This window comes from Salminus brasiliensis, chromosome 13 (genome assembly GCF_030463535.1).
Source record: "Salminus brasiliensis chromosome 13, fSalBra1.hap2, whole genome shotgun sequence".
Lineage (NCBI taxonomy): Eukaryota > Metazoa > Chordata > Actinopteri > Characiformes > Bryconidae > Salminus > Salminus brasiliensis.
Window position 1 is genome coordinate 36,394,232 of NC_132890.1, and position 27,747 is coordinate 36,421,978.

General features: G+C 43.1%; 1 protein-coding gene across 4 annotated transcripts in view; it reads right to left on the bottom strand.

Annotated features, from left to right (window-relative positions):
- Positions 1–2,874: 2,874 nt before the first annotated feature.
- The window catches only part of cntn5 (contactin 5), a 324,354-nt gene continuing 299,481 nt past the window's right edge, over positions 2,875–27,747 (bottom strand). For all 4 annotated transcript variants that reach the window (XM_072694549.1, XM_072694548.1, XM_072694547.1 and 1 more), the window contains 8 exons: positions 27,214–27,363; positions 22,272–22,342; positions 13,704–13,938; positions 9,110–9,219; positions 8,442–8,628; positions 5,946–6,058; positions 5,621–5,789; positions 2,875–3,998 (listed from right to left, as the gene is read on the bottom strand). In XM_072694549.1, coding sequence (XP_072550650.1) covers positions 3,895–3,998; positions 5,621–5,789; positions 5,946–6,058; positions 8,442–8,628; positions 9,110–9,219; positions 13,704–13,938; positions 22,272–22,342; positions 27,214–27,363 — 1,139 coding nt within the window. In that variant the 3' untranslated portion in view covers positions 2,875–3,894. The remainder of the gene's footprint in view (positions 3,999–5,620; positions 5,790–5,945; positions 6,059–8,441; positions 8,629–9,109; positions 9,220–13,703; positions 13,939–22,271; positions 22,343–27,213; positions 27,364–27,747) is intronic.

A 27,747-nucleotide genomic window follows, 5' to 3' on the forward strand; every position in this document is an offset into this window, starting at 1 on the left:
TTGAGGATTTGAGCAGTGCTCAGAGTCATGAAGCGTTTGCATACGTCGGCACTCGGTGCCACCAGCCAGGTGTAGGCCTCCATTACAAACAATGGTTTCACATTTCCTAACGCAGCACAGCGCCCCCGTTGTGTGACGGTTTAACATGGCAAATGTTCTTAACAGCTGTAAAACCTCTTTCTCTTTAAAGCTGCGTTCCAAAGCTGAGGTAGGCAGCATTTCTTGGCTGCCATGTCACAGAAGGCTGTACCACAGTAAGGGACCCTTCGTATGCGGCCTAGAAATGCATTGCGATTTGGAGGATGCAACTGATATATCCTTCCCGGCCCTAGATTACCCACAGTTCTCTGCACACATGAAACTTTTTTATACAAAAAAATAATAAATAGCACCACAAAAATGTTGGAGTTTGTTTTAAAATATTAATTATTATAACTATTATTATTATAATTATAATTATAATTATAATTAATGTATGTGAAAAAAGAATGTTCGCAATTCGCTGCAGGAACTCTCAGCTGATGTCCTACCGAGGACCCACCCTACCCCGGCTGCAGCCAAGGCTTTGGAGAGCAGCTGAGGTTAGCTAGTTACCCTGAAAGGTACATTGACATAGAAATACTGTCTTGCTGTGAGAATTTGTTTGCATTTAGACATTTAGATTGCATCAAGAACATTGGTGAGATCAGGATGTTGTGATAGATGATCACCACCCACCTCATCCCCAACCCCCCAACTCATCCCTAATGGAAGCACTACCATCCATCATCTAGAGAACACAGTTCTGCTCCACAGCTCCTCAATGCTGGGGGGCTTTATACCCCTCTATAGCCCACGCCTATTATTAGGCAGCATGGAGCCAATAGGTTCATGATGGTGATCTGCTCCAGTAGTAGATAGTCCTATTCTATTGGCAGTACGTCTTCTCTACAGAGACTATAGATACAGAAGTGTGTGTGAGTGTGCATTTACACATCTGTATCAGCACTGGGTGCAACTTAGAGTAGCTGAATGCCATAATTTTGCAGGGGTGTCCACAAACATTTGGACATAGTGTATATCTCTTTTACAAAAATGATTCTTCTACATGTCATTCATATAATTGAACTGTTTGAACCGTATATGTTATTTTAATTATTTTATTAATCCTCATGAGGAAACTTAGCTGTTGGGTTTAGCCTATCTTATGGAGTTCCACAGGGTTCTATTTTAGGGCCTATGAAACTGATGTTAATTTTGAGAGTACTGCTTGTTTTGAGCGTGAAGAACTGAAGCTTGGACTAAGATTTAGGCTTTAAGGAGTTAATTGAACTTTTTTTGAAGTTTTTGGAAGTTTGTAGTTATTAGAGTTTCAGTACTTTTAACCTCAGGCACTCTTAAGAGAAATGCAGAACGTCTGGTTAAATACCTGCATGCAAAAATCACAATGCATGAGAAACTGGTTCTGGCTATCTGTGCACTGGTTTTATTATTATTTATTATTTATTATATGTCTGATGGGGAACCAATGATTACTTTTCCAAGTTAAATGCTGGTAATTTCTTCATCACACCAAAGATACAGCCACCATCATGTAGTATTTCCACACCAATAAAAGTACCTTAAGCTTTATGTTTAGCAAAGAGGTCTTCTTGCCCTCTGTCTGCTGTTCATTTCCTCCACTGGACTTCACGTATTGCCCTCGACTTGACTACCCACAGCGGCAATTAGTGGATCTATTAGTTGACTAGTCCATGCACCCCCTGTCTTGCCTCCAACTAATGCCTCCTCCAGTCTATCCTAACAGTGTGCCCTTTCACACACATACAAATTAAATATCACTTGAAGAACACATTTGTGGGCGGAGCATAGACAACAGGGACAATTAGTTTATTAGCTGGATCAGGTGTGCAAGCAAATGCAGGTCAAGACTACAGCAGGGTCACAGGAGCTGCCGTGAGTAGCACCAGCACCAGTAACACAGTGCCCAGCGTTTGCTGGTATTGGGTAGCACACCTCCAGCAGTCCCCCATGCCGTGTCCCGGGGTAGGCCGAGATGGGATGGGGTGTGGTGAAGGTATCCCTGGGTGACCTCGTCCAGCAGCGCGAGGGGAGAAGTGAGTCAGTTGTGGCTGCCAGGCTGTAATGGAGCGTCCAGCTGGACTCTACGGGACGGCCGGGATTCGCTTCGGCACTTTCGCTGGAAGTCGCTCCAGCCCTGGCTGCTCCGCTCCTACATTAATTACACTTGAAGGGAATTTATTTTGACTGACAATCCCTGGAGATGGAGACGTTCCAGCAGCCCCGAAGAAACGGGTCAAGACTGAAGATTATTTCGGGTGATGGTACATGAGGCCTTTAAAAAACGTGGCCGTGCTGATTTCAAGCGCATGCCTGGAATGCGTTCAGTGGCCTGTCACGTGGCCCTGCAGTCACAGAGAGGGGGTGAACGGCTTGTGGGAGAATCTATTAGACAGCGATTCTGGAAACAATCTGAATAAATCGAGCTGGTTAAAATGAATCAGATGGGGACGCGAGCAGGTATTAAAACAGTACGGCTCTCCACAAATTAATTATGTGACTAGGTCGTCATGATTTTTTTAAATAATAAATTAATAATATTTATTTTTATTTTATTAATTATTTATTTTTATTAATTTTACTATTAACTATTATTATATTTGTATAATATTTAATAGTACACGGCATCCCATTTCCCCTGTCTGCATTTAACTTAACTCAAATGTCGATGCAGTGTCCGGTGCTTAAATGACGGCTCTCCAGCTCCTCTCGCTGGATCTTAACAGCAGAAACGTGAGAAATCGATCAAATTTTAATCAAATCGAGCTTTTTCTCGCTTCCTGTTCAGAACACACACACACACACCGAGGCCCATTAAAAATATACATCACATTTATTTCAGCTGTCACCATGACTCGTCACAGAGTGGTCTTTGTCTTGGTCTAATGATGTGTTTGGGCACTACAGGTGAGCCCAAAGCCCTCTAGCCTACCTCAAACACTCACGCAGAAGCCCAGCAGCCCCGGCCGTGTGTCAGAAACACACACATACACACATCCACGCACATCCACACACACACATTCAGACCTAAACATTGTAAACAAAGCAAAAACAAACAGAAACACAAACTAACAAACTAAAAAAGCAAAAATCTCTGACGCAGCGCAACCGACACACACCACTGTTCGTCCATGTTTTGTTCTCCTAAAGGTAACATGATGTACAAAAAGGAAGTCTGGAAATAGTAAGACTCTCGGCACTATAAAAAAACCTTTTTTTCGTTTCCTCCTCCGCCTCCTCACGCTTTCCTCACGTGTTAATAAGAAAACAATGCACTTATCCATATGGAGCGTTCACTGCGTTGCTTCTCAGGCAGCCAAGGGGTAATGGAGGTGATGGAGAATGGCAAAAGGGGCTTTTGCGGGGGTGCAAGGTTAGGCGGCGCCTGCCTCAACAGAGCTACGAGACAGGGACATAAAGTTTGCTCTCCGCTCCGTCCACTGTTCCAGGAGCCGAGTGGAGGCTGGGAGACTGGTAGACTGGCTTTTGAGGGCCACGTGTTTGCTGGGGCTCAGCAGTTTATGCAATTTCATAACTGCACAATGTACAGCACAATACTACAGTGTTATTCCAAAGAATAAGAGAAAACACAAGAAGAAAAGAATAGAGAAAAAAGGATGGAGGAAATAACAGAGGGGATGCAGATGGTTCCGGATCAGTCCTGATTTGCGCAAAGAAAAAAAAAAGAAGAAAAAAACGTCCCCTTGGCAAGCCCCCAGGTTCTGAAGATGGTTCAGGCTGACGTAGGCAGTCTGTGTGGTGTATAGGGAGAGTCCAATCCCTCCATAGCAGGGTGTCGGGGCAGGGTTGGAGGGGGGTCATGGCTTGATAGCCTCACCAGGGGGCAGAAGGCACCATCAGGACCAGGAGTAAAGAAGTCCATACTAAGTTCGGCGGCAGACTGTGCATGGAAAGCTGGCCGCTCTTCGCCCGCACACCTACAACGAAAGAGAGAGAGAGAGAGAGAGAGATCAATATACACAGATCAGCCATAACATTAGTACCATCTATAAATCTATTAGGCCGCAAGTGAACAGTCAGTTCTTGAAGGTGATGAAGGTGGGTGTTGAAGCATCACTTGAAGAACCAAACTGTGATCTTCTAGAGGACTGGGTCAGAACATCTTCAAAACATCTGGTATGCAGTGGTCAGCGACAGGGTCATGGACCCCTAGGCTCATCTCCCAACTTATAGGACTTGGATCTGCTGCTAACATAAGCCTTGGTGCCAGATACCACAGCAGGACACCTTCAGAGGTCTTGTGGAGTCCATGCTTTGATGTTTAGACTTGATCAGATGGCACAAGTGGGGCCTACTCAATATTAGGCAGGCGGTACTAATGCTATGGCTGATCGTGGTTATCTTCCATCCTCAAAACATGATAAAGTCCATCATTCATAGCCTATTTTTGGGGATTTACTTTCCGCACAATATTAATAAGACTATTATGAGTCTTATCTCTGTTCAGCTGCTGAGATTTTCTGTAATTTTAGCTGGAAGCCGAAGCTGTGCTTAAGGTAGCGTAGCAAAATGTGATTTTTAATTTGATGCTCTAATACAAGTTTTGTGAAGAAAAAAGGCCCCAATTTAGCCACATTTTCTCCAGAATGCCTTATTAGTTCTACTGTCCAACTGATAGTAAACTTTAAATTTGTCTTGTCGCTTGAGCGTGGAGGGAGCCTTAATTGGCTGTGGTGCGGTGTAGGTGTGCAGAGGGAAGCTAATTAAAGAGGAATTAAGCTAAAGCAACTTCTGCAGCGGCTGTGTTAACTCAATTAAGGCTAGCGTGGCAGTGGAAATTTTGCCAGGCTGCAAGGACAAGTGCAGAGCATCCTTCCACCGAGCGTTCAGTTTCCCCATCTTTTGCTGTCAGCTGCACAGGTGCTGAATTCTCGCTCATTTCCCATTCATATACATCAACGCCTAAACCCCCATACAAGCCCACCTTTACAGACATTCGTTTGTTCAAAACACTTTCAGGGGACATTTTCCCCCCAATTTTTCTCCTTAATTTAGAAATGCCAATTGCTCTCCAATCACCTGCTTGTCTTCACCACGCCAGTACATGCTTCCATCTGTTTTTAAGCTGCTGCTGATGCAGCATCACTGGGCAGCTAACAGGTGCCTGGGCTGGCCAACACTGCCCTAACAGTGTTGAGGGGAGCTCTACCCACCAATCTAGCCAACCAGAGAGAACACGGCCAACTGTGCTCTCTCAGGCTCAGGCTGCGGATGGCAAGCAGCATGACCTGGTATTTGAACTGGCGAACCCCGGCTCATATCGGGCTCAACGCTGGGGTTACACTGTGGTTGGTCTGGTTGGTTGTATGTAACATCCTTTTAAAGACTTAAAATGCATAAAATATTTTAAAATAAAATACAAATAAATAAATAAAATAAAAATTATCTTGGTTGCAGAATCTGAATGTAAACATCTGAGTACTCATGCTCCAGGCCTTACGCCTGTTTTAACTCATATATTTAGTGTTTCCGTCTCCGTCTTTGGGAATACTGCACCTTCTTAATAGAAAAACAGCAGGTATAGGAGGTGTGTCCTTACCTGAGGAGGTGAGTACTCTGATTTGGGAGCTGGCGGCTCCCTCGCCTCCCTCGCTGACAGCACGCACCTCAATGATGTACGTGCCTCCTTCTGGAAGCACCAGAACGGCGGCGGAGTTCGGGGTCCGCATCACCTGGCTGTGCCCCCGGCCCTCCTGACGCAGTAATACCTGGCAAGACAAGCATGTGAAAATAATGCAGTACACACACACACACATACACATACAGATACACACATGCATGTACAAGCCACTAGGGCACAAGCCCTTCATTAATGCTTTAATTAGTGTCCTGGCTGTATGACTTTAATGGTGCGATGACCTCACCTTGTATCCAATAACTTCAGACTCATTCTCCATTGCCTTCACTGGATCCCAGGATAAAGACACGTTGTTTCCCTCTTGAATCCACATCACATTGCTTGGAGGTTGGCTTGGAGCTGGAGAGAGAAAGATCTCACAGTGTTAATCTTGTGATTAACAACACGACAGTAATAACTACACTTCTAAGGGTTAATGGACCCCTTCACAGGCCAGATTTGGGCTCTGTCCTTGTGTGTTCAGGACTGGACTGCATAGAGCCCATACGTATATCCAACACAAGGCCTGTGGGCCACATCAGGCCTGGTTAGGTGCAGGGCTACATTCAAGAGACAGTCGTTTACATTCAGCTTACAGTTCAGCTGAATTTAATACAGATTCAGTTGAAAGTCAGGTGAATCTAAAATGGACCATGCAAGTAAAGTGATCCCAGATACCAGCTAAGTTTGACCCTCCTGGTCAAGAGGCTGCTGAAGCCTGTTTTTTTCTGTTTTGAACACATTGGTGATGTAAGTGCCTCAAAACAAATTGCAGCTACATTCGGAAATGAGCGAAAATCCAGTTTCCATCAGTCCATCAGTCCACTCAGCCACAACCACCCAACCATCCAGTCAATGAATCATCTGTTGGATCATTTTTCTATTCGTTCATCCATCCATTCATCGCTCTATCAGCCCATCTGTCTCTACAAAGTCCATCAGACGTCTGGGGAGACATTTAGCTGGTGTTTGAATAAATCAGCATGTTTTCTTTGCAATAACTCAACATATTAAACACTAACCAGCAGTGGCGGCAAATCATATATACTATTAATGCGTACGGGTAGAATCAGCAGAAAATACCGGATCTGATATCCACAAACAAACAGAATGAATCCAATCTGATTCTGTTCTCCAGGGGAGTGTTTGAGTAGTCTGAGTATAGGTATAGAAGTAGGACGGCCTACTGTGAGAGGCTTTAATTAAAAATACAACATTTTTAGTTTCACATTAAAAATATGGATAATGTGTTTGGGCAATGTGACAATATTTAAATGTTGTGGTGATAAATGGCCTTACAGTCCACTTTCTGAGCATACTGTGAGAACACTGACCAAATTAACAGGTTCATTAAACTGGACTAACGGCAGAAGAGATGGGCACATCAGTACTGTCCATCACACTGACGAACTGGCTCTAATGAAAGGCTTGGTATTTGGAGGTTTTGTTGAACATGAGGGATTTGAAATAAAAAGTTTCCATTTGTAGAATAAAAAGACTGCAGCTAAACCAAATATTCTGTAATTTAACTGGGACTCTTTGCATTATTGTTTAAATTTGATTTATTTAGGCTTTAGACTTTTTACAACAAATGATGTCTCAAAGTAGCTTTACAGAGATCCGGGTTCGAGCCTCTTTTGAGCCTCTTTTAAGCAAGGAAAAACTCCCTCGGGTTGAGAGGAAGAAACCTTGAGAGGAACCAAGACTCAAAAGGGGAACCCGTCCTCCTCAGGTCATCCTCCTTTTGTCTTGTTTTAACAGCTGAAACCTGAGAAATATATTCTGTATCATCAAACTGTATCTTAATATTATATCTTTGATGTATCACCAACACTGTGACTTGACTTGGTATCGACCAACACAATTGCAAAACTGATGTCAGTACAGGGGAGAGAAGCAGTATTCTCATTAGCAGTAGCCAGCGAACTTTTACTTCACCTTGATTTCACATCTCACTCTTACTCACTCTTTCTCTTTCACTCTCTCGCTCGCTGGTCTTTCTGTCCTTGGGTTTCCACCTGCTCACCTAACTTCATTTAACATTTCAAAGAAAGGTAAGCTGTCCCCAAAAGTGTTTCCTGGGCACCTATGTTTAGCATTACTCACCTTAAACCCAACTCCAGCAAGACCGAGCTGCTGGACATCCCTGGAACTACTAGACTTTACTTGCCATCTTTCCATTTTAAGAACTCACTGGTCACTCCATCTGCAGAGAGATGACCAGTTATCGTTCTCGACTCAAGTTGCTGCAAACTTGACTCGGCCATGCAGAATTCTCCTTTATAACATCCAGAGAAGTCAACCTTTCCTCTCTTGAGGCCACCCAGGTCAGCTATGTAACTCCTCTGCCCAGGTCATCAGATTCAAACCCCTGACTCTGGCCTACAAAGCCAAGACTGGACCAGCCAGCCCCTCCGTACGTGATGGCGATGGTCAAAAGCCAATCTGCACCGAGAGCCCTTCCAGCTTCAAGTACGGCTCAGCTCGACCCGCCATCCTTTAAGATCCATGGAAGACGAGCGTCCAAACTTTTTACTGTCCTGCACCGAAGTGGTGGAACGAACTTCCCCTGGGTGTCCGAACAGCAGAGTCCAATGCTCGCTGTCTTCAAACCCAGACTGAAGTGTGCAGAGTGTAGAGTATGTAGAGTATCGTGGTCTCCATACTGACTTCTGTATTTAGTGAAAAAGAGCGTCTGCTAAATGCCTTCAACATAACTATAAACATATATGTGTGAACTCACGGTTCTTCTTGGTGTTGACTCTGATGGCGGCGCTAGGTGGACCCTGACCGATACTGTTGAAGCCTTTGACCGTGATCAGATACGGCGTGTTCCCGTCCAGGCTGGACAGCAGCATGGCCGTCTCGTTCCCGACTGTCCTCTTCTTCTTCCCCGACTCCTCCTGCTCCATGTCCTTCCAGTAGCTCACCTGTGGTGAGATGAAAAGCATCAGTCTCTCTCTATTGGCGTCATTCAGAGATACAGAGGGCGAGAGAGATTGAGGCGCGCTGATGAGCCTGGGCGGATGGGGAAAAGAGAGTCTGCCACTTTTATCTAATACTGTATCATTTGGTTTAAATAACTGTCATGCATTTTGCATGAATAGTGTAATAGTCGAGCATGTAATATCCCCCCGGCTATGAAAGGCGATAATTCCTCTCCTGAGGACAAAATGGCACGGTTCCCCTTTATAGAATAATCTTTCTTTATTCCAGCCGCGCTAAAGCTGGCTTGGGAAAAGATATTGAGAGGCAAACTTCTACAAAAAAAAGAATGTATATATATATATATATATATATATATATATATATATATATATGACAGAATGTGTGGACATACACTGAAGTTGTGATTTTTCATTCATTCATTCTAAATGTCTCTCTCTCGCAATTTCTCTCGCTTTCTCTCACCTCATATCCCTGAGGTCTTCCAGGACCTGGGTTGGGCGCCTTCCACATCACCTTGATTTCAGAGGAGGACATGGCAGACGCTCTCACCTCAGTGGGGGCTTCCCGGGGCTCTGTTTGAATACAGCGACATGTCAGGCACCCTGCTGAGAAACAGCCACCCAGCACTGCTCTCTGTAGGCCTAATGCTGCTCGCTCTGCAGGCTAAGAAATTACAGCTCTCACCACGCAGCTAAAGCACATGTATAATCAAGGCTCTGTACGCCACTGCTGATGGCGCGCTTAGCACTCCAACTCTAACAGCCCCCTCTGAGTGTTAGCACGGCGAGTGCGGACGATGGCTGAAGGTGTAAATTGTCCGCGAGTGAGGGCCGGCGGCTTGGTGGCGGGACGGAAGAGCCATGCTGGGCTGCACGTCAGATCACAGCGGAGGACATCAGCGAGGTGACAGAAACACGCCGCCTCCATCACGTTCCCACTGGTAGAACACAACCACTCGCCACTTGTGTCCCTCAGAGTAAGCTCCCGTGGTCAAGAAGTTTCTGGAGACACCTTCCCACCGTTTAGTAATTTAGTTTCCTGCCCTGGTAGCAAAGTTGATGCGGCCCAAAAGAACTACTTGTACCAACACTAATTTTTAACAGTACTTGTGAATACTGTGGTCATAATAATCATAATACTAATAATCAAGGAGATAAAAAAACAGTTTCTGGCTCGCTTCTGGACCATCATTCCAAGTGGGTCACTAGTAAATGTCCATTTTAAGGTTTGCAATCAATTATTCAATGACGTGAAGTTAATAAAATAAAAGTTATACCCAATATGCTTCTGAATGAATTTACTAATTTTATAAAATGATCACTAAGCTGAAGTGGTCACCAACCATGCTCCAGGAGATCTACCATCCAGACCTCAGCTTCAACTCTGCTTAATTATTGGATCCATCTAATTACTGCCTTCAGACATTCTTGATTAGCTTAAGATGAGTTGTATTAGTTTTGTGTTGTTGGCGCTACCTGCTGTGAGAAACATCCCTATGAAGAGGGCTGGAGACCACTTGAGAAGTACATCATTATAAGGCATCAATAATGAAATAAATATGTAACATCTAGAAGTTTTATTTTTCATATCTAGAATTTCTTTTGGTCAGAAATGTAAAGGTATTAGTGGATGTTAAACAACACACACACACACACACACACACACATATATATATATATATATATATATATATATATGTATACACACACATAATCTCTTCTGGCTGCTCTCCCTCTGTGCACCATCAGACCCCTGCGGCACGGTTCGGGTCGTCTTCAACGCTTCTAAATTCAGCCATGTTCAGCTTCTCCTCCTCTGCTGCATTCTCTCTTCATTGGCTTCCTGTAGCTGCTGCCCAGGTCATCAGATTCAGACCCCTGACTCTGGCCTACAAAGCCAAGACTGGACCAGCCAGCCCCTCCGTACTTGATGGCGATGGTCAAAAGCTGATCCGCACCAAGAGCCCTTCCAGCTTCAAGTATGGCTCGGCTCGACCCGCCATCCTTTAAGATCCACGGAAGACGAGCGTCCAGACTTTTTACTGTCCTGCACTGAAGTGGTGGAGCGAACTTCCCCAACGCTCGCCGTCTTCAAACCCAGACTGAAGACCCTCCTCTTCTGAGAGTACTCAGGCGAAGAGAAGAGTGGTCTCCATATTGACTTGTGTTTAGTAGAGTCTAAGATTAGAGGATCTGAATTTTAGTCTATTTAAACTAGCTGAGGTTCTTCTTCAGTAAGCAGTGAAGCTCTTTTGTAAATTGCTCTGGAGAAGAACGTCTAATAAAAACTTACGGACAGCAGTGTCCACTTTACAGTAACGTTTGGGGTTGAAATGTAAAACACATTCTCCAGCATTCCTCTATAAACGCTGTGCAATAAGTACACATTATTCAGTTTTGGCAAAAATGAGCTTACTTTATATTTTCTGTAACACAGAGAGATTTACATAAAGCTCAGTTCCTCCGGGGGTGCTTAAGAAAGTTGTGATGGTGTTTTTTTTGTTCTGCAGTCACAGAAAATATGTTCATTATAGAAACTTTGCTGAAAGGTTGTTGAGCGGCATGATCTCGCCATCTGACAAACATATCACAGAGGTAAAATACTGCAGAGCAAGCACTGGCGTTTTTATTAGTGTGTGCTAGACCACTTACTTAAGAGACATTTAAAAAGATCAGAAGTAGACCAGAGATTTACAGCTGTGCTAAATGCTTTGACTGATCCCTTCCCCAGTCTGAACAAGCAGTAGTGAGTGGAGTCGGAAGTCCTGTGCTGTGCTGTATGTACTGATGGATACACCGTCCATCAAAAATCACCTGGATTTTAAAAATGTCTGTAAGAAATAGGCATGTTTTGTTGGTCGGTTTGTGAAATCTGTCAGACCCTCATCAAGGCCCAAATAAGGACTCAGTTCCGCCTTATTTATGTTCATGTGTGTTCGGTTCTGTTCAGTTGAGTCGATTTATGTTCGTTTGTGTTCATGTGTGTTTGGTTCTGTTCAGTTGAGTCTTTTCATGTTTGTATTCATGTGTGTTCGGTTCTGTTCAGTTGAGTCGATTCATGTTCGTTTGTGTTCATGTGTGTTTGGTTCTGTTTAGTTGAGTCGATTCATGTTTGTTTGTGTTCATGTGTGTTTGGTTCTGTTCAGTTGAGTCGATTGATTCGTGTTCAGTTGTGATCGTTCTTTGTTCATTTGTTAGGTTCATGTGTTGCACCTGGGACTGGGGGTACTTAAGGAGCCTCTAAACTGTTGTTCGCTGCCAAGAATTGAACCGTCTGGAACCTCTAGGATGCCCTAAGGTTTCTCGCCGTTTCCGGCGTGCTCAGGTCAGCTCTGGTTCTTTACCCACATTCAGGAGTAGGTCTCTCTGCTACTCTCGCGACTAGCGAGGCTATTTCAGGTTAGGTCGGCCTTGCCGTTTGGTCTAGCGGCTGGTTCCCCAGCTCTCCTCATTTGCTTATGGAGTGCTGCTCTAATTTCTGTTTACGTTAACCCCCTATCGCCCAGCCCCAACCTGTAGGATTTAGTTCTGGTCCCCTTTTGGTTTCCCCCCGTTTGTATTCCTTTCACTCCTGCTCGGCTCCCGACTCCTCCTAGTCCCAGGTTTGTTGTGTTCGTCCTATCGTTTGTCACGTTTGGGTTTTCTATACTATTTCAACCCATTAGTTGCTGCTCATTGTTTCACTTTCCCCTTTCTGTTACCCTGGTTTTGTCAATAAAACGGCTTGCTTTGGTTTTATCTCTGGGAGTGTTCATCCCTCTTGTTCTGGCCTAACACGCCATGACAATATCAAATAGAAATGTGCTCTTTGAAAAAGATTCATCTGCGAATAATTTCAAATTTTTAAAGAAATTAAAAAATGTGCTATTAGGAGTAGTGCTGAAAGGGGGGATTTCTATTAGACAGGCAGCGAACTGTAATCTACTCGTGGTCTGACGCATGTGACATCACTGTATGACCGCTGTTTTCAGTGTATACTAAATGTACAGTTTGATATGACACCAACCTTAAAGCATTGACACTTAAAGCTTATTCTTCCCCACTGTAGCTGTGTCCAGTTCCCTCGATTAGCTTGGGCCCACCAAGCTGGGAGGATGAGGGTTAGCATGTGTTTCATTGGAGAATTGCCGCTGAAACATTGGACAGCTTAACATGCTTGGAGGAGAACAGTAACTGCTAATTCAGTCACATGCTGGCTAGAATCACTGGCCAGGCAAGGCCAGAGACAGCGAGGCCAATTATGCTCCCTTGCACACTCTTGGCTATTGACCGCTGTGGCACTGCTGAAGAACCAGGCGCTGTAGCCTACTTTTGGAAATCATTTTAGGCCTTCAATAAAGCGTGGAGATGAACTGCATATTAAATCCACAGATACACTAAACGGACAAAAGTATTGGGACACCTGCTTATTCATTGTTTCTTCAAGGGTATTAAAAAGAATAATTGTCTCTACAGTAACTGTCCAGTGAAGAAGGCTTCTACTAGATTTTGGAGGAGCATTGCTGTGAGGATCTGATTGCATTCAGTGACAAGTGCCATAGTGAGGTCATCATCAACCTTATCATTCCCAATTCCCTAACTCACCACCATCTATCATTCTTCCACTGCTCCACAGCTCAATGCTGGGGGGCTTTATACCCCTCTACTAGCCCACGCCTGGCATTAGGCAGCATGGTGCCAACAAGTTCATGATGCTTATCTGCTCCGGAGAGTCCTATTCTATTGGCAATACTTCTCTACAATGACTAGACAAGCAGTGTGTGTGTGTGTGGATCGGCACATCTGTGCAGCAATAGGTGCCAGTCAAAGTAGCTACATCCAGGGTATATCCGTAAACAGTACATAGATATTTATAGACATTTAGGTAGGGGGCACTGTTGTACTTTTAGAACCGTAATTTTCCATTTATTAAACCATTGAACCCTGTGTTTATTTCTTAATTATTAAGAAAATAATTATTTGGTACCCGTTTGCTTTAGCATATCGTATGGTGTCCCACAAGGTTCCATTTTAGGGCCTGTTAAACTAAACATACAGGGCTTAAGAGCTGAACTCACCTCCTTCTGCGGAAAACACGGTGACCACTTTACTGAAGGGTCCGTCGCCTTTGTTGTTGTACACCCCCACCTTCACCTCGAACGGGGTGAGGGGAGGGAACGTCTCGTCCCTGTACTTGTAGGTAGTAGAGTCTGCCGAAGTCACCATCTTTTCCTTCCACCCTCGGGTCCCGTTGGCTCGGAACGCCACTATGTAGCCGAAGCCTTCCCCGTTCTGGAACTCTTCGGAGACGGGCTGAGAGAGAGAGGGAGAAAAACATCAGCCGTAAAAACCCCATTCACTGCGGAGCAGCAGATTGCTCACGCCACTGAAAGGCAATACCATTAAAACAGCCCGAATCTGCAAGCGGCCAGTGATCATCTCTGTGTCGGAGAAAGACATGAAATTGGAAAACGACTTCAGTAATAGGCAACTAGCTGAGACTGGTGAAATGAGGGAGGCAAATGCGTCAATTCAGCAGGTACGTTCTAAAGACTCGTGGACAGGGCTTTATCGGCCTGCCTTATTTATCCATATTTGACTCCAGGCCAAATTTGACTTCCTGCTGGTCTTGTCCAGGTCAATTTGAAGTAAAAGGATAAAGTCTCCTCCATGAAATATTCAAGTTTTTACATCAATTTCCCTGCTCTGTTGGTGCGAGTTTAAGAAAGTTCAGCCGTGTAAAGCTGGAAATTGAATTACAGAGAAAGTAAATTACGTTTACCCACAGAATTTCAATGTGGAACAGCTGTAAGGCCTAAAACAGTCTGTCCACTAACCTACATTTAACCTACATCAGGTCCAGATAACGTGCCGGTGACGTTCAGGATCATCGGTTAGCACTCCAGAGAAGGCAAGCGTTTGTGGCCTAACATCTAATATGGAGGACTCTCACACCCTTGGCTACGCTACAACCTGATTAATGCTGGTCAGATCCTGACAGTGCTTCAGTAACAAATAGAAGCTTTAAAATGTGTACTCTAATAAACAATTTCAATCTCAGAGCCAAATAACATCCTTTGTTACATCGCCGCGGCGGAAGAATACAATAAATGGCATGGAATCACATCAAAATGTCAGGAAGTCCCTGATGGATTCGGGAAATTTTCGGTTGTAATGAAACAAATCACTTGTGAATGTCAAGCTCTTTGACGACGAGCCTGAACACATCAATTAAATCTGCGCTAACCCGATATGTGAATAAACTGCCGGGGTTGAGAGCGCTATTTGAATAACAAAAACCAGCTGCTCCAAAATCGCAGTTGCTGGTTGCAAGCTAATGGAAGCGCTCCTATGAATCAATGGATCTGGGAACGCTGATTTGATTGGACGCAGGGAAAGTGCTTTGTGTTAGCCTGAGGTCTGCCACCATTGGAAACCATCTGTGAGAGGCCATTATGATTACCCACAATGCCAAGCAGTTAAACTGGAATGCCTGCCCATCCAACAATGGCCATGCTGCAGAGATAATGCCCCCAATCAGCTCGCGGAGAACTTTTTTCCAGCGTAAGACGGCGACGGTCCGACGGGCTTACCGGCCACTCGTGCTGTTGAGCCTGGCTTTGGGAAGATTAAATATTTACGGGCCTTCTCTTAGAAGCGTTCGGGCCGCTTGTTGGATGTTTTCCTAAACAGGTGATTCCAGGGGCCGTCTACGACACCTGCTAGGCCTTTAATAGAACCGAATGCAATTTATTAGGGGAGCTAGAAATTTAATTAAAATGTGAGCTAGCAGAATTAAATCCTTGGCAAATTTAATAAATGACAAACACCTGTACTCTCTGACTCTCTCTCTCCCCTCCTTGGCAGCATATCTGTCCGTCATGGCGTAATGTGAGTGATTCACACATGCTTCGCAATAATCACGGCCCCTAAAGGTAGCCTCAGAACGAGGCGTTTCGCACTAAACTCCGCTAGGACGAATCGCCATGCCTGTCTAATTAACTTACTCCAAGTGTTCCTCAGAAACGAATTAGCTTCCATCAGGCTGACACGATTGGTTCTGGCTGAGCGTGTTCCATCGCCCTCCGCCCTGTGATGGAGATGCGTGTTTAAAAAAGCAGCTCGGAGAGATTGCTCCTACTCGGGGAAAGCGGGGAAGAACACGTGTATGACGTGAGCGCTAAATATCTAGGGTGGGGTGGAGGGGTATACAGAGGGGGGTGCTCCTAATGGTCCAGTCCAGTTAACACACAGAGACCAGATCAGCGCAGAGCGATTGCCAATTTTCCTCCAACCAACGATCTCCAAAAACGTTGGTGACTCAAGAATTGTGTCTAAAATCAAGTAGCGTGAACCTGACATAATTTGCAGAAGAATGCCTGCTGCCGATTCCCTCAGGAGGGCCATCCTACCCACCTATGGGTCTCCAGGCCCACTGGCCATGGATGGCTATGACATGACAACGCTTAGATGGTTGCACCACTGGGGACTCCAATCGTTGTCCAGCTGACCAATCGTTGTCCGTGTCCTACCAGTATGTGCCCACAATAGTTCTGTCAGCACGATGGACGAATAGCTAAAAGTAGCGGCAGTGTGTGGGTTTTCCCAGACAGGGTTTAGGCCTAGTTCTAGACTCACATTGCATTCTCTGTAGTCCAAGACTAGGCTTAAACCCTGTCTGGGAAATCGTCCCTATATAACCCAGAATTATTACAGGAGTACAAAAACTAAAATAAAATAAACGGAGCAAAGAGGAAAACTAATGCAGAGTGTTTAATATTCGTACTTACAGCCGAGTACAGTTAAAACGATAGCAAATCTGAGTGAGATCGTGTGTCATTGGGCACCACAGACAAAACATTTAACCAAAAAAAGGAAAAAAATGCGAATAGACAAAAAATATATATATATTTTCACTACTGTCGTACTTCATAGAAATAATCCTTAAATATATTATATTAAATAATAAATACGGCAACGGTTAGGAGAGTATACTATTGGAGAAGATAATAATTCACCTGAAATCACTTGATTGACACATTCTCTCGCGTCTAAGGGAGAATTTCGCACCGTATACAGGGGGTAAGCATCATTAGGGAGTGAAACACAATCAACCAGAAAAACAACCAAAAAAATGAGAGTCTCCTAAAATAAGAGGTTCTAGGCCTGCTGGCAGGTCCGGACTTCAATTCCTCAATCCCATAAGTCAGAAAATAACTCAGAGAGGCACTGCTGTGGCATGCTGACACATTCGGACTGCCCCGAGCTCCCCTTCGCTCCGATTCCTTCAACATTCATCTGCATTGACCAGAGATGAAGGGCCGATTTAGTGGCTCTAATGGCATCGAACAAAAGATATGGATAAACAACGCAAAGCATCAAAACAGCTCAGCACGGAAAAGTCCAGGAGCGGACGGACGCCACGTGCGAGGGTGGCGTGTGGACGCCGTCGCCTGTCAGGCAGGTTTAAGTTATTTACCACCGACTTGTTATTCTAAATGCCACTGACTGAAAATGCCATTTGGTGAGTGACCTTGTTAATGAAGAAAATAACAATAGTAACAACAACACCACAACACGACTGGCCCAAATCCACCCTGGAGGAGGTGTGCTCAGGGCCTGGGGGCATGCAGGGGTTAGTGGTAATAACAGAAAGAGAGACAGAATTACTGTTAGCTATTTTTGGACTTTTGGAAGGTCTTCTCAAGGCTTGCTACCAGATATGGACACAGATAGAAGATAGAAGCCAAAAAGAAAATTACATTCAACAGTGGAGCTCCACCCAGCGCTGCTGGAGCCTGTAATGAGATTACCTCTCTTTCTGATGCAGCATGTTTTACGGTCTGATAATGCATTCAGTGTATATACACACAGTAGGGGTGGGCAACATGACCATACGATCCAAAAAAATCATTTTCCATTTGTTAATGGAGTATTTTCCCCTGTTTAGACTAAGAATATATATATTCATGTTTATTATTATTATTATTATTATTATTATTATTATTTAATTGTTATTATTATTTAATAAATCACTGTGATTGGTATTTTTGCCATGGTGATGACTGCTACCACAAGACTAACCCACAACCCCCCACACAATAGTCCAAATTCCAACTTCTAGATTTGTTTATATTCAACATTTATAAATGAATGCATCAGCACTGACAAAAACACTATATGTCCAAATGTTTGTGGACGCCCTTTCTAATGAATGCATTTACTGCTGATACAGATGTGCAAATACGCACCCACACACACAGCTTGTCTAGTTCCTGTAGTATTATAGAATTATAATGTATTGCCAGTAGAATAGGACCTCCTGGAGCAAATCAACATAAGCCAATTACCAGGTTCAGGCTACAGGGGTATAAAGCCCCCCTCCCCCAAGCTCTGAGCTGAGGAAGAACTGCATTTTCTGGAATGACGGAGCTTCATCCAATACTAAACGAATGAGCTGGAGAGAGCAGGTCACTGCAAATATTCAAAGTTCATGTGAAAACGTACTGACACAGAACTTATTATATTATATTATCTCTGTAATTTATTATTATTAGCTCCAGTGAAATTCCTTAGGCCACATGTATTATTCATGTACTATCAGGCCAGTTCTATTTTCTATAGGTCATGTAAGCTTTTGTGGTTGGTTATGTGGTCTACAAATTGCAAAAGGTTGTGATTTGTGGTTCTAGAAATATACAGAAAAAATATGATATTTGACATTTTCAGACTTGCAAAATAATATATAATAATTAACCCCGGCATCTAAATACTGATTGCATAATCGAAGCTTAGCAACTGTAACATGTCCCAGGCACCACTGACAAGGTCAGAATTCAACATTAGGCCAAAAGGTTTTATTGGTCCACCCATACATACTCTCCCCCAATCACACGCAATGCTCCTGACACGCCTCCTCCTCTTGTGCCTCTTTTCCCGAACTGCCGCCGATGCAGCATCACTGGGCACTGGGCACCACTGGGCCAGCATCGTACTGGAGTGATGCGGGGAGAAAGAGCCTTCTACCCACACTGGAGGGAGCAAGGCTGGGGCCCTATGGCTAGCAGCATGACTGGGATTCCTCTGGTCATATTGACAGTGCCTTATTCCGCCGGACCGCTCGGGCCCTCGTGGGTTATTTTTAACTATCAGATACTCCCAGCGGTTTGGATACAGGGTGAAATTTGACCTGCTTGCTAAACTGAGGACAGGCAGGCTTGTCATGCTTGATTTCGATACTTCAGTATATACTTATAAGCGAGTAGTTCTGTACTTTAACTCAAGTAGAAACACAAATAGAGGCCGTCTACTTTTACATTTACTTTCTCGAGTATCTCTAGTTTCACTCAGGCACAGCAGTGACTCAACCATCCGTACGAACCCCGGGTTCAGGCAGCAGACCTTGTTGAACACAAATGGTATGAGGGGTCTTTGTAATTGAGCCTTGGTCACTGCATAGGAGAGATTTGCAAAGTGCAGACCATGCTTGACTGAGGCAAAGAGAAGAACTTGAGAAATTTGGGCTGGAGTCCTGGGGGGGGGGTCGATTTCCGAAGCCAGGCCCCCTTTTGCTGGGCAGGGGATGAATAAAATTGGACCATTGAGAGGAGCAGGGGCGGTGGAGGGGTGCGGATTATCATCACGAGATGGAGAGGGCAGAGAAACAGCTGTATAGCACATAGTAATGAAGGGGCGTGGTTCTTCACCACTGACAAAAACACTATATGTCCAAATGTTTGTGGATACCCCTCCTAATGAGTGCATTTACTGCTGACACAGATGTGCACACATACAGCTTGTCTAGTTCCTGTAGTATTATAGAAGTATTGCCAATAGAATAGAACTTCCTGGAGCAGATCAACATGAGCCAATTGCGCCCCCCCCCCCCCCCACACACACACTCTAAACGAAGGCCCCCTTTTGTCGGGCAGAGGATGAATTAAATTGGACCATTGGGAGGAGCAAGGACGGAGGAGGGGTGCGAATTTTCATCAGGAGAAAATGAAGGGCCGTGGTCTTTCACTACTGTCCACAAACACTATATGTCCAAATGTTTGTGGACACCCCTTCTAATGAATGCATTTACTGCTGACACAGATGTGCAAATGCGTGCACACACACACACACAGCTTGTCTAGTTCCTGTAGTATTATATGGTGTATTGACAGTAGAATAGGACTTCCTGGAGCAGATCAACATGAGCCAATTGCGCCCCCCGCCCCCACAATATTGGACCACTGGGAGAATCAGGGGCGGTGGAGGGGTGCGAATTTTCATCAAGGGAAGGAGAGGAAGGAGGAACAGCCGCATAGTGCGTAGTAATGAAGGGGCGTGGTCCTTCTCCCAAACTTTTAGTTATTATATAACTCCATTTAAAATAATGAGTATGCTGAATTTACTGTAATATCACTCTCACAGGGTTACAAATACCAGTTTTTGATGTAGATGAAAAACAACAACAACAACAACAACATCATCCCACTCCATCTGGATTAAGCTCTGTCTGTATAATCTCTCACGAAGGTGCAGTTCCTTTCACATGAAGGTTATTTGGCAGATGACAGGTGGGACCTGCATACTTAATAACTGCAAGAATAACCATCACTTACAGACCACATCTGTTCCTCCCTCCCTGGTTAATCGCACTTCTAACCGCCCTCATTTCAAGATCCTCCAGCTTCGTTCGTTCTTTTAATGCATCCGTCTGCACAGCGCTGCATCCCCGCCGCAGCCAAAGGTGCTCTCTCCACTGGCAAGCATTTCATGCTAATATCCCCTTAACATGGCGGGAGATTGATTAAATTTGGTCCAGGCACAGTAAAGGGTGAGATTGCAAACAGATGTTCCAAACACAGCCCTGGCATTATGAGGGGGGAACTGCTTCGAGAATGAAGGTTAATTATTGTGTACGCTCCTCTTGTGTGACCAAAGTCCTAATTTATTCAGCAGTATCCCAGTCCCGCTGCCAAGAGGAAGACAATGCATCACTTCCTCCCACAAGCATTCAATTAATCATTTGTTTTCTGATTAAAGTTCTTTAAAATTCCAAGTTTTAAGCCACCGGGAGTGTGCAGTGTAGGATTTTTAGACCCTAGGACGCAGTGCCAGTACATCATGTACACAAGTGGCTTTGCAGCCCAACTCTAAAACATCAACAACAACAGCAGCAGCAGCAGTAAGTTATTGGACAATCTTTACAGAGCCCTGATTTTAGCTTAGTATATGGACAAAAGTATTGGGACACCTGCTCATTCATTGTTTCTTTGGAAATCCAGGGTATTAAAAAACGGTAACGGTCTCTACTGTCCAGGAAATAAGACTTTCTATTCAATTTTGAAGATGAATTGCTGTGAGGATTTGATTGCACTCAGCAACAAGAGCGTTAGTGAGGTCCAGGTGATGGATGATCACCACCCCACCTCATCCCAAAGTATTGGATGGCGCCCCATCCATCACTGCAGATCTGTGTCAGCAATGGGTGCAAATGAATGCATTCATTAGAAGGGGTGTCCACAAACATTTGGACAAATAGTGTATACCAAATACTGAAAAAAAAAAAACAGTTCTGGACCATCATCAATACGCTTTACTTTACAGTCTGGTAGGTCTTCACACTGCCACGATTAAAGTGACTGAGCTCCTGTGGAGTCTGTGGAGGGTGTATAGATGTGTCTGAACTACCTGAACTCAATAATTAGGAGGTGTGTCCACATACTTTTGGTTATATTGTATATGTATGTAAGTGAGCATAAAGTGTGATAATTAGAAGTCAAGTTTGAGTTTTGTGTTTTAGTAATATAAAGTATTCAAATCGACTTACATATCCAAATATTTAATTGCACAGTGAGTTATGTAATTAATTATGTTACCATAATTTAATAAACAGCTTTGAGCTTTGAACTTTTCTCAGTTTGTTTTGAAGTCAGAAGATGACAAAAACTACAAAGTATACATAAAATATATAAATAAAACTAAATAAATTATACATATATATATATATATATATATATATATAAATAAATGTTACATTAAAAAAAAATTAAATAAAATATATATAATTTATTAGGTTTTATTTATATATTTTATGTATACTTTATAGTTTTTGTCATCTCCTTTTTTATATTATAATACATATATATATATATATATATATATATATATATATATATGCAAATTTCTAATTACTTTTATTATTTTAGAATCCACTCTTGTGAAAGAACATAATTCTGAGGGAAAGCAATTGATTTTGTCCGCTTGCTTTTGTTTTTTCTGACGATAACTTCAAAGGGTTAATATTCCTGATGGCTGCACTAAAAATCATAAACCAAAAACCATAAACCAACACCATCGATCAGTGTTTTTAGTCTTTATAAACAACAGTATCACCCCGCCAATCTGGACCTGCAGTCATCTTCCAAATATGGCCAAACGCAGCCAGTTCCAAGTGGTTTTGAGCAACGTTGTGTGATCATCTGAGCTGGAAGCTGCGAAAGCAGCAATTACGCCTGGACCCAATCCTGAACGCTGAAGTCAATTAGCAGCGAGAATCCATTTGGACAGGAGCAGCAGGCCTTTTATGCCACAGACATTAGCATAGCATGAGCTCGCTGCAGGGTGTGCATGGCTCACGCTGACGGCAGGCTTACCTCCCAAGACACGACCAGCTCATGCCTGCGCCCATTCCCACCACTCACGTTGGTTGGAGCTACGGACGGAACTGCAGACGAGAAGAAGAAAGAATTAATGACACACAAACTTGTGGAGCTCAATTATGAAGAGAGAGATAATTATTTATTATTATTAATAATAATTAAGAGGAACAGTTTGGTGACAATTTTAATTAACATAATTTCCCCTTATCCCAGATGATCAGTCGAGACATGTTTGATATCTGATGTGTGCTTTTTTAATTTGCAATGGGAGATAGTGGTATAGTGTGGGGTGGGGTTTGGACTCGAGAGCAGCCTGTTTATTTATTTTTTAATTAATCTACTTTTTTAAGGGTTTGACATCATGTGTGTAACAAATGGTGAATGTTTGAAGTGAAGACAGGATTGGTGCTTAGTGATGCTACGTGGCCATGGTGGGGCTCAAGCTCCCAACCCTGGCGACGCAAGCCCAGTGTGTTACCGCTGCACCACCACAGCTCTACAGGTCAAAAGGGTGGGGAAACACTAACAAAGGAAACACAAGGACTGGCGTCTTCCCAACAAAGGCTAATCCAAACGTTTTCCAACAAAAACGCTTTCTTTTTCAGCTCTTACTTTTGTTTTTATTCCTCACTGTTTGCAACTCAGACCCACTGTTACCGTTTGCCCCTCTACAAAGGCGCGATGGGGTAGTGTGTCGTCTGGCTGGGTGTATATATATATATATATATATATATATATATATATATATATATATATATATTCCGCGCCACACAGGTGGGTCTGGTCAGCACTGATTAACGCTGTGAATTCTGGGGCTTGGAGTTCTTTGCTCCAGCTCCACCAGCTTTCCTACTGACTTGGCCAGGCCCCCTCCTGGTGACTGATGGTACATGCTGCCTGCTTACAATGACAGGCTAATGTTGCTAACAGACAACGTTGTAATCTCAGTAAATGTTTGCCAAGATCTTCATTTATTTGCTTTAAACATCTATCAGAAAGCCTCATAAGCAGCTTAAAAATTACATGGCCGCTGTTGTAGTACTATTCTTTCTTTCAAACTGAATCATGGTGCGTGGAATGATACCACATATTGTGCTGGGGTGAAAGTAGTTCCGGTATCTAAAAATGGCTACACCACCATTCAGCTATATAATTTTTATACACTAAACTAAGTGAAAATTGTGTAAAACACAGAAATTTCTTTGATGAAGATCTAGATGAAGATGTTATGTTTCCATGTTTTTGCGCTTGAATTTGTTAACCCAGTGTTCATTATCAAAATTGGCCTACTTTAGTCTCTCCTGTTCTAAATCAAAGAGGCAAAATATATAAAAATAAAAATATATAAAATCGAAAAAGAAAAAAGAAAAATAAATAAATAAATAAAAAATCACTTCATACATTTGACACATATTGCCAAATGCCATGGCCATCACTGCACTTTCATTCAACCTGGAATGTCTGGTTTACACAGTCAACTATTCACCCCTATAATGTAAACACAGTATTAGGGCGACCATATGTTGGTTTTCAAAAAAAGAGCACCCTGGGGACACATGGGAGTGCGTTGTGGTTAGGATGTCATGGCTGGGAGGCTTCAAGTAGGCCTAAGCTGTGAAACTGTATCAGTGTGTGTTTGTGTGTGAGGGTAGGAAGGAGTTAAATACCTCTAAAATAATGCATATATGCTATTCTATATATATATATATATATATATATATATATATATATATATATATATATATATATTTATCAACCACAGCCTATACTACCAAATCATCACCTTTCAGTTCAGCTTGGATGTCTCACAAGTAAAGTTTTACTTTACAGCTTTACACAGCTTTACTTTTATTCTTCTATTTTTATTCTGTATGCCAATGTAAAAAAATATTAAAGAAAAACATCAAAGAAATAAAAACTTGGATAAACTTCAACTGATCTATATTTGATTTTAGACATTTTAGGGCGTGGTCGGCAGCGTTTTGACCAATGGTTGATGCAGATGCAGGTACATGTAGATTAATAGTGGTGGTGAGAGGCGGGGCATAAACAGATGCCTAAAGCTGTAAAAATCCAAACACTGAATTTGTGGTGAACGCTGAGGTTAAATCAATGCAAAATCTCAACAATTTACACCATTAAGTACAACACATCCCAAAAAAAGAGGACATATGGTCCCCCTAATTTGTATTTTGAGATGTTGTACTGTGGATCAGGCATAAGACATTCCCTAAATACTGAGTAGCAGTACACAGTCCTCATTAACTTTACTTCGAAAAACGTAACTATCACGAAATGCTGTGATACTGTGATATATTTGGAACAGGTACGATGATTCCCACACACTGCCATGCATTAAATTCTGCTGCCCTGAAGGCCTGAAGACCCCACACAGTCAAATACTGTATAATGCAGCTGTGTGGGCTGCTTTAGTTATGCAAATCCAGCATTTATTTATTTATTTATTTATTTATTTCAATAAATCCACACTAATTTTCTGCACATCACTGCATGTGTATGGTGTAAGCATGGTGTTTGTTGTATTGTTCAATTACAATCCACTATTATAGCCTTTCTTTAAGCTGTCAAGATTACCGTATAATCTGGCAAGAATTCCCGAATTCATCCATACCCTCACACACAAGCGTTCACTGTGCTCCAGCATAGCAATAAACAGCTGCAGATCTGACAGGCCGACCCCTTGTTTTCTGGGCATTGTAGTGCAAAATAATTGCTTCGGGTTGTAAGTGAGACGCCTATACAGCCTATTCCTTTGGAAAGATGAATGATTTGCTTTCACGATTAATCACGAGGCTTGAAATTCCAGTAGTGGGACGCAGGCTTTGATGAATCCATTGTTTACTTTTGACTAATTAATGTCTCTTTGGCAGCCCATGTGGGTGAGGTACACCCACGGTCGACTCGACTGTCACTTTCTTGCAGAACTGAATCTCTGATTTGCTTAGCAAACAGAAACTGGCAGCTCGTGTGTCTTAAGGGGAGGAGGGGAGGAGGCAAATGTGTTCAGTCAAAGAATATCTGACAGGTGGTTCCAGACAAGTGAAAACACCAAGGGTTGCAAAACTGCAAACATTGTAAAAAACGCTGACCTTGACGAATCCGGGACAGAAAGCAATAACATATACAAAGAGCAATTGATCTAGCCTTTGCTGCAAAGCTCGCGCTACAGGTATGGATTGCAGCTGCTGAAAAGACCAAAAAAATAAATAAAATCAACTGAATCACATTTATTGTCTATTTTTAGGCGAGTTTTGCGGCCCCACGTTTGATCCAAACGGTGGCAAGCCGAGGTTTTTTGTTCTCCATAAATAGATAATTCTGCAGCTTCTTCGCCTCCAGGCACGAGTGCCCAGCTGCCTTAACTCAAACACCCAACTCGTTGAAATTCATGTAAGCGGCTTATTTTGCGCTTCTCCCCCAATTAAAATAGGATAGGGTCACGCTGGTCATAGGCCGCTGTACCAGAAATGCGTCGCAGCCCGATTTCAGATGCATAACTGCACATTCCCCGGAGTGTGAGAATATAAACATGGTAAATGGTGACTATTGTGCTCAGCTGGAGGGTGTCGAGCTCGTCAAGGGTAGAAATCAAGATGCTATTTGCTTCTGCTCTCCAGTGAATTTCTTTTCAGCGCTGTCATGTTTGTCCAATTGTAATCTATTTAATTCTGCAGGAGAACATTTTCACTGTGGCCACGGAGTGAAAAAAAATAGAAGAGTGTTTTACAACAGTACTTCTCTCACGAACACGCTCTCTCTGTGATATCTGATGACGAATCTGGCAATACATTCGATTTGCAAGCGGCACCCAGACAACAGAATTGACGCTGTTATGACAATGGCTAGACGTGCTGATCACAGTCTTGTCACAGTGTGAGGAACAACAGTTGTTGTGGCAACTTTTAAAACATTGCTTTCAAGTTTCAAGGGTTTTTTTTGCCTCCCATCTGTATTTCCATTAATATCCACATTTTAAGACATGCCCTGTAACGCAAACAGATGCATGACGGCTTTTCATTTCTCACAACGTTCCATTTATTCCTTCTCACCATCGCTGCTGCGGTGTATAAAGACTTCTGTCTTCACTGAATAGAGTGGATCACAGATGTGTCATACCTCCAGACACCTCCAGATGTGTTACAGCAATCTATGGCCTATATCCTGCACCTTTAATATAGTTCATGTGTTTTATTTCAGTCCTCGAAAGCCACATCTGACTTTTTAAGTCACAGTTTTATGTAATAAAAACTATGACATTTATTTCCACATAAGGTGCACGTATTTGTCGGTGTACAGCAAAATGTGTCCTCTGCATTTGACCCATCTGTGGTAGTACACACACACACAGACACACACACACACACACACACACACACACACACACACACACACACAGCCTTACTCAAGGGCCCAACAGTGGCAGCTTGCCTAGCCTGGGTATCGAACCCACAACCCTGTCCTCAATAGCCTGGGTTCTAACCGCTGATCCACCACTGCCCATATGACCAGTCCCCAACCTCTCTTTACCCCTAAGAACAGTGAATTTCAACTCTCAGATCTTAAGATGATAACCTGATGAGCTGATTCAGGCTTGGTTGGGGCTGAGGATACCTGAAACAGAGCAGGGCAGGGACCCCAAGTCCCGCAGGATATATGTAAACGAGTTCTGTTCTGACTGGCTGCCATTTTTTACGCCTCACTCAAAAAGCAGCCCAGTCTGAAACAAACACTCCTTAGAACTTCAGTGGCAATGGGCAGGGCTACACTTCTGTAGGCATGTTGTGGGTATGCACTGGCTGTCATTCATTTGATTTATTAAATTAAAAAACAATGAATTCAGAACGAGTTTCCAGTGATGTTTTATGTCTTGGCTTCTGAAACCCAAATAACGTGTAAGTGATGAAAGGATAAGCACCTGCTTCTTTAGTTCGGACTGCCCTGGACGGTGCACTGGGGTCTCCTGTGCCGATAGCGTTGGTGGCCACCACCCGGAACTCGTATTCCACCCAAGGGTTCAGCTCTACGGCCATGGCAGACTCCATGTCTCCAGTCACAGGCTCTGGATCTGGGGGTCACATAAAAGGATGGGCGGCATGAGGGCATGTAATCTTTATTATGGTAAATTACATCCCAGCACAATTTCTTGAGTATTTTATTATAGGGTCAGTATATTAAGAACACAACACCACTGACTGTGAAGTATTAACCCTTAGGAATGACCCTTTAGGAATAGGAACCCCACAGGAATGACCTGGATTTCTGAACTGATTATTAAAAATATATTTATTTAAAAAAAATATTTATACTTAAATATAAATGAATATAAAATTTATATTTATTTTTTATTAATAAAAAATGTGATCTGATCATTATCTAAGTACAATCTCTCTGTAATGAAATACAAATAGTTGTCTTGTCTTTTATTTAACCCATTGACCCCTTGTACAGC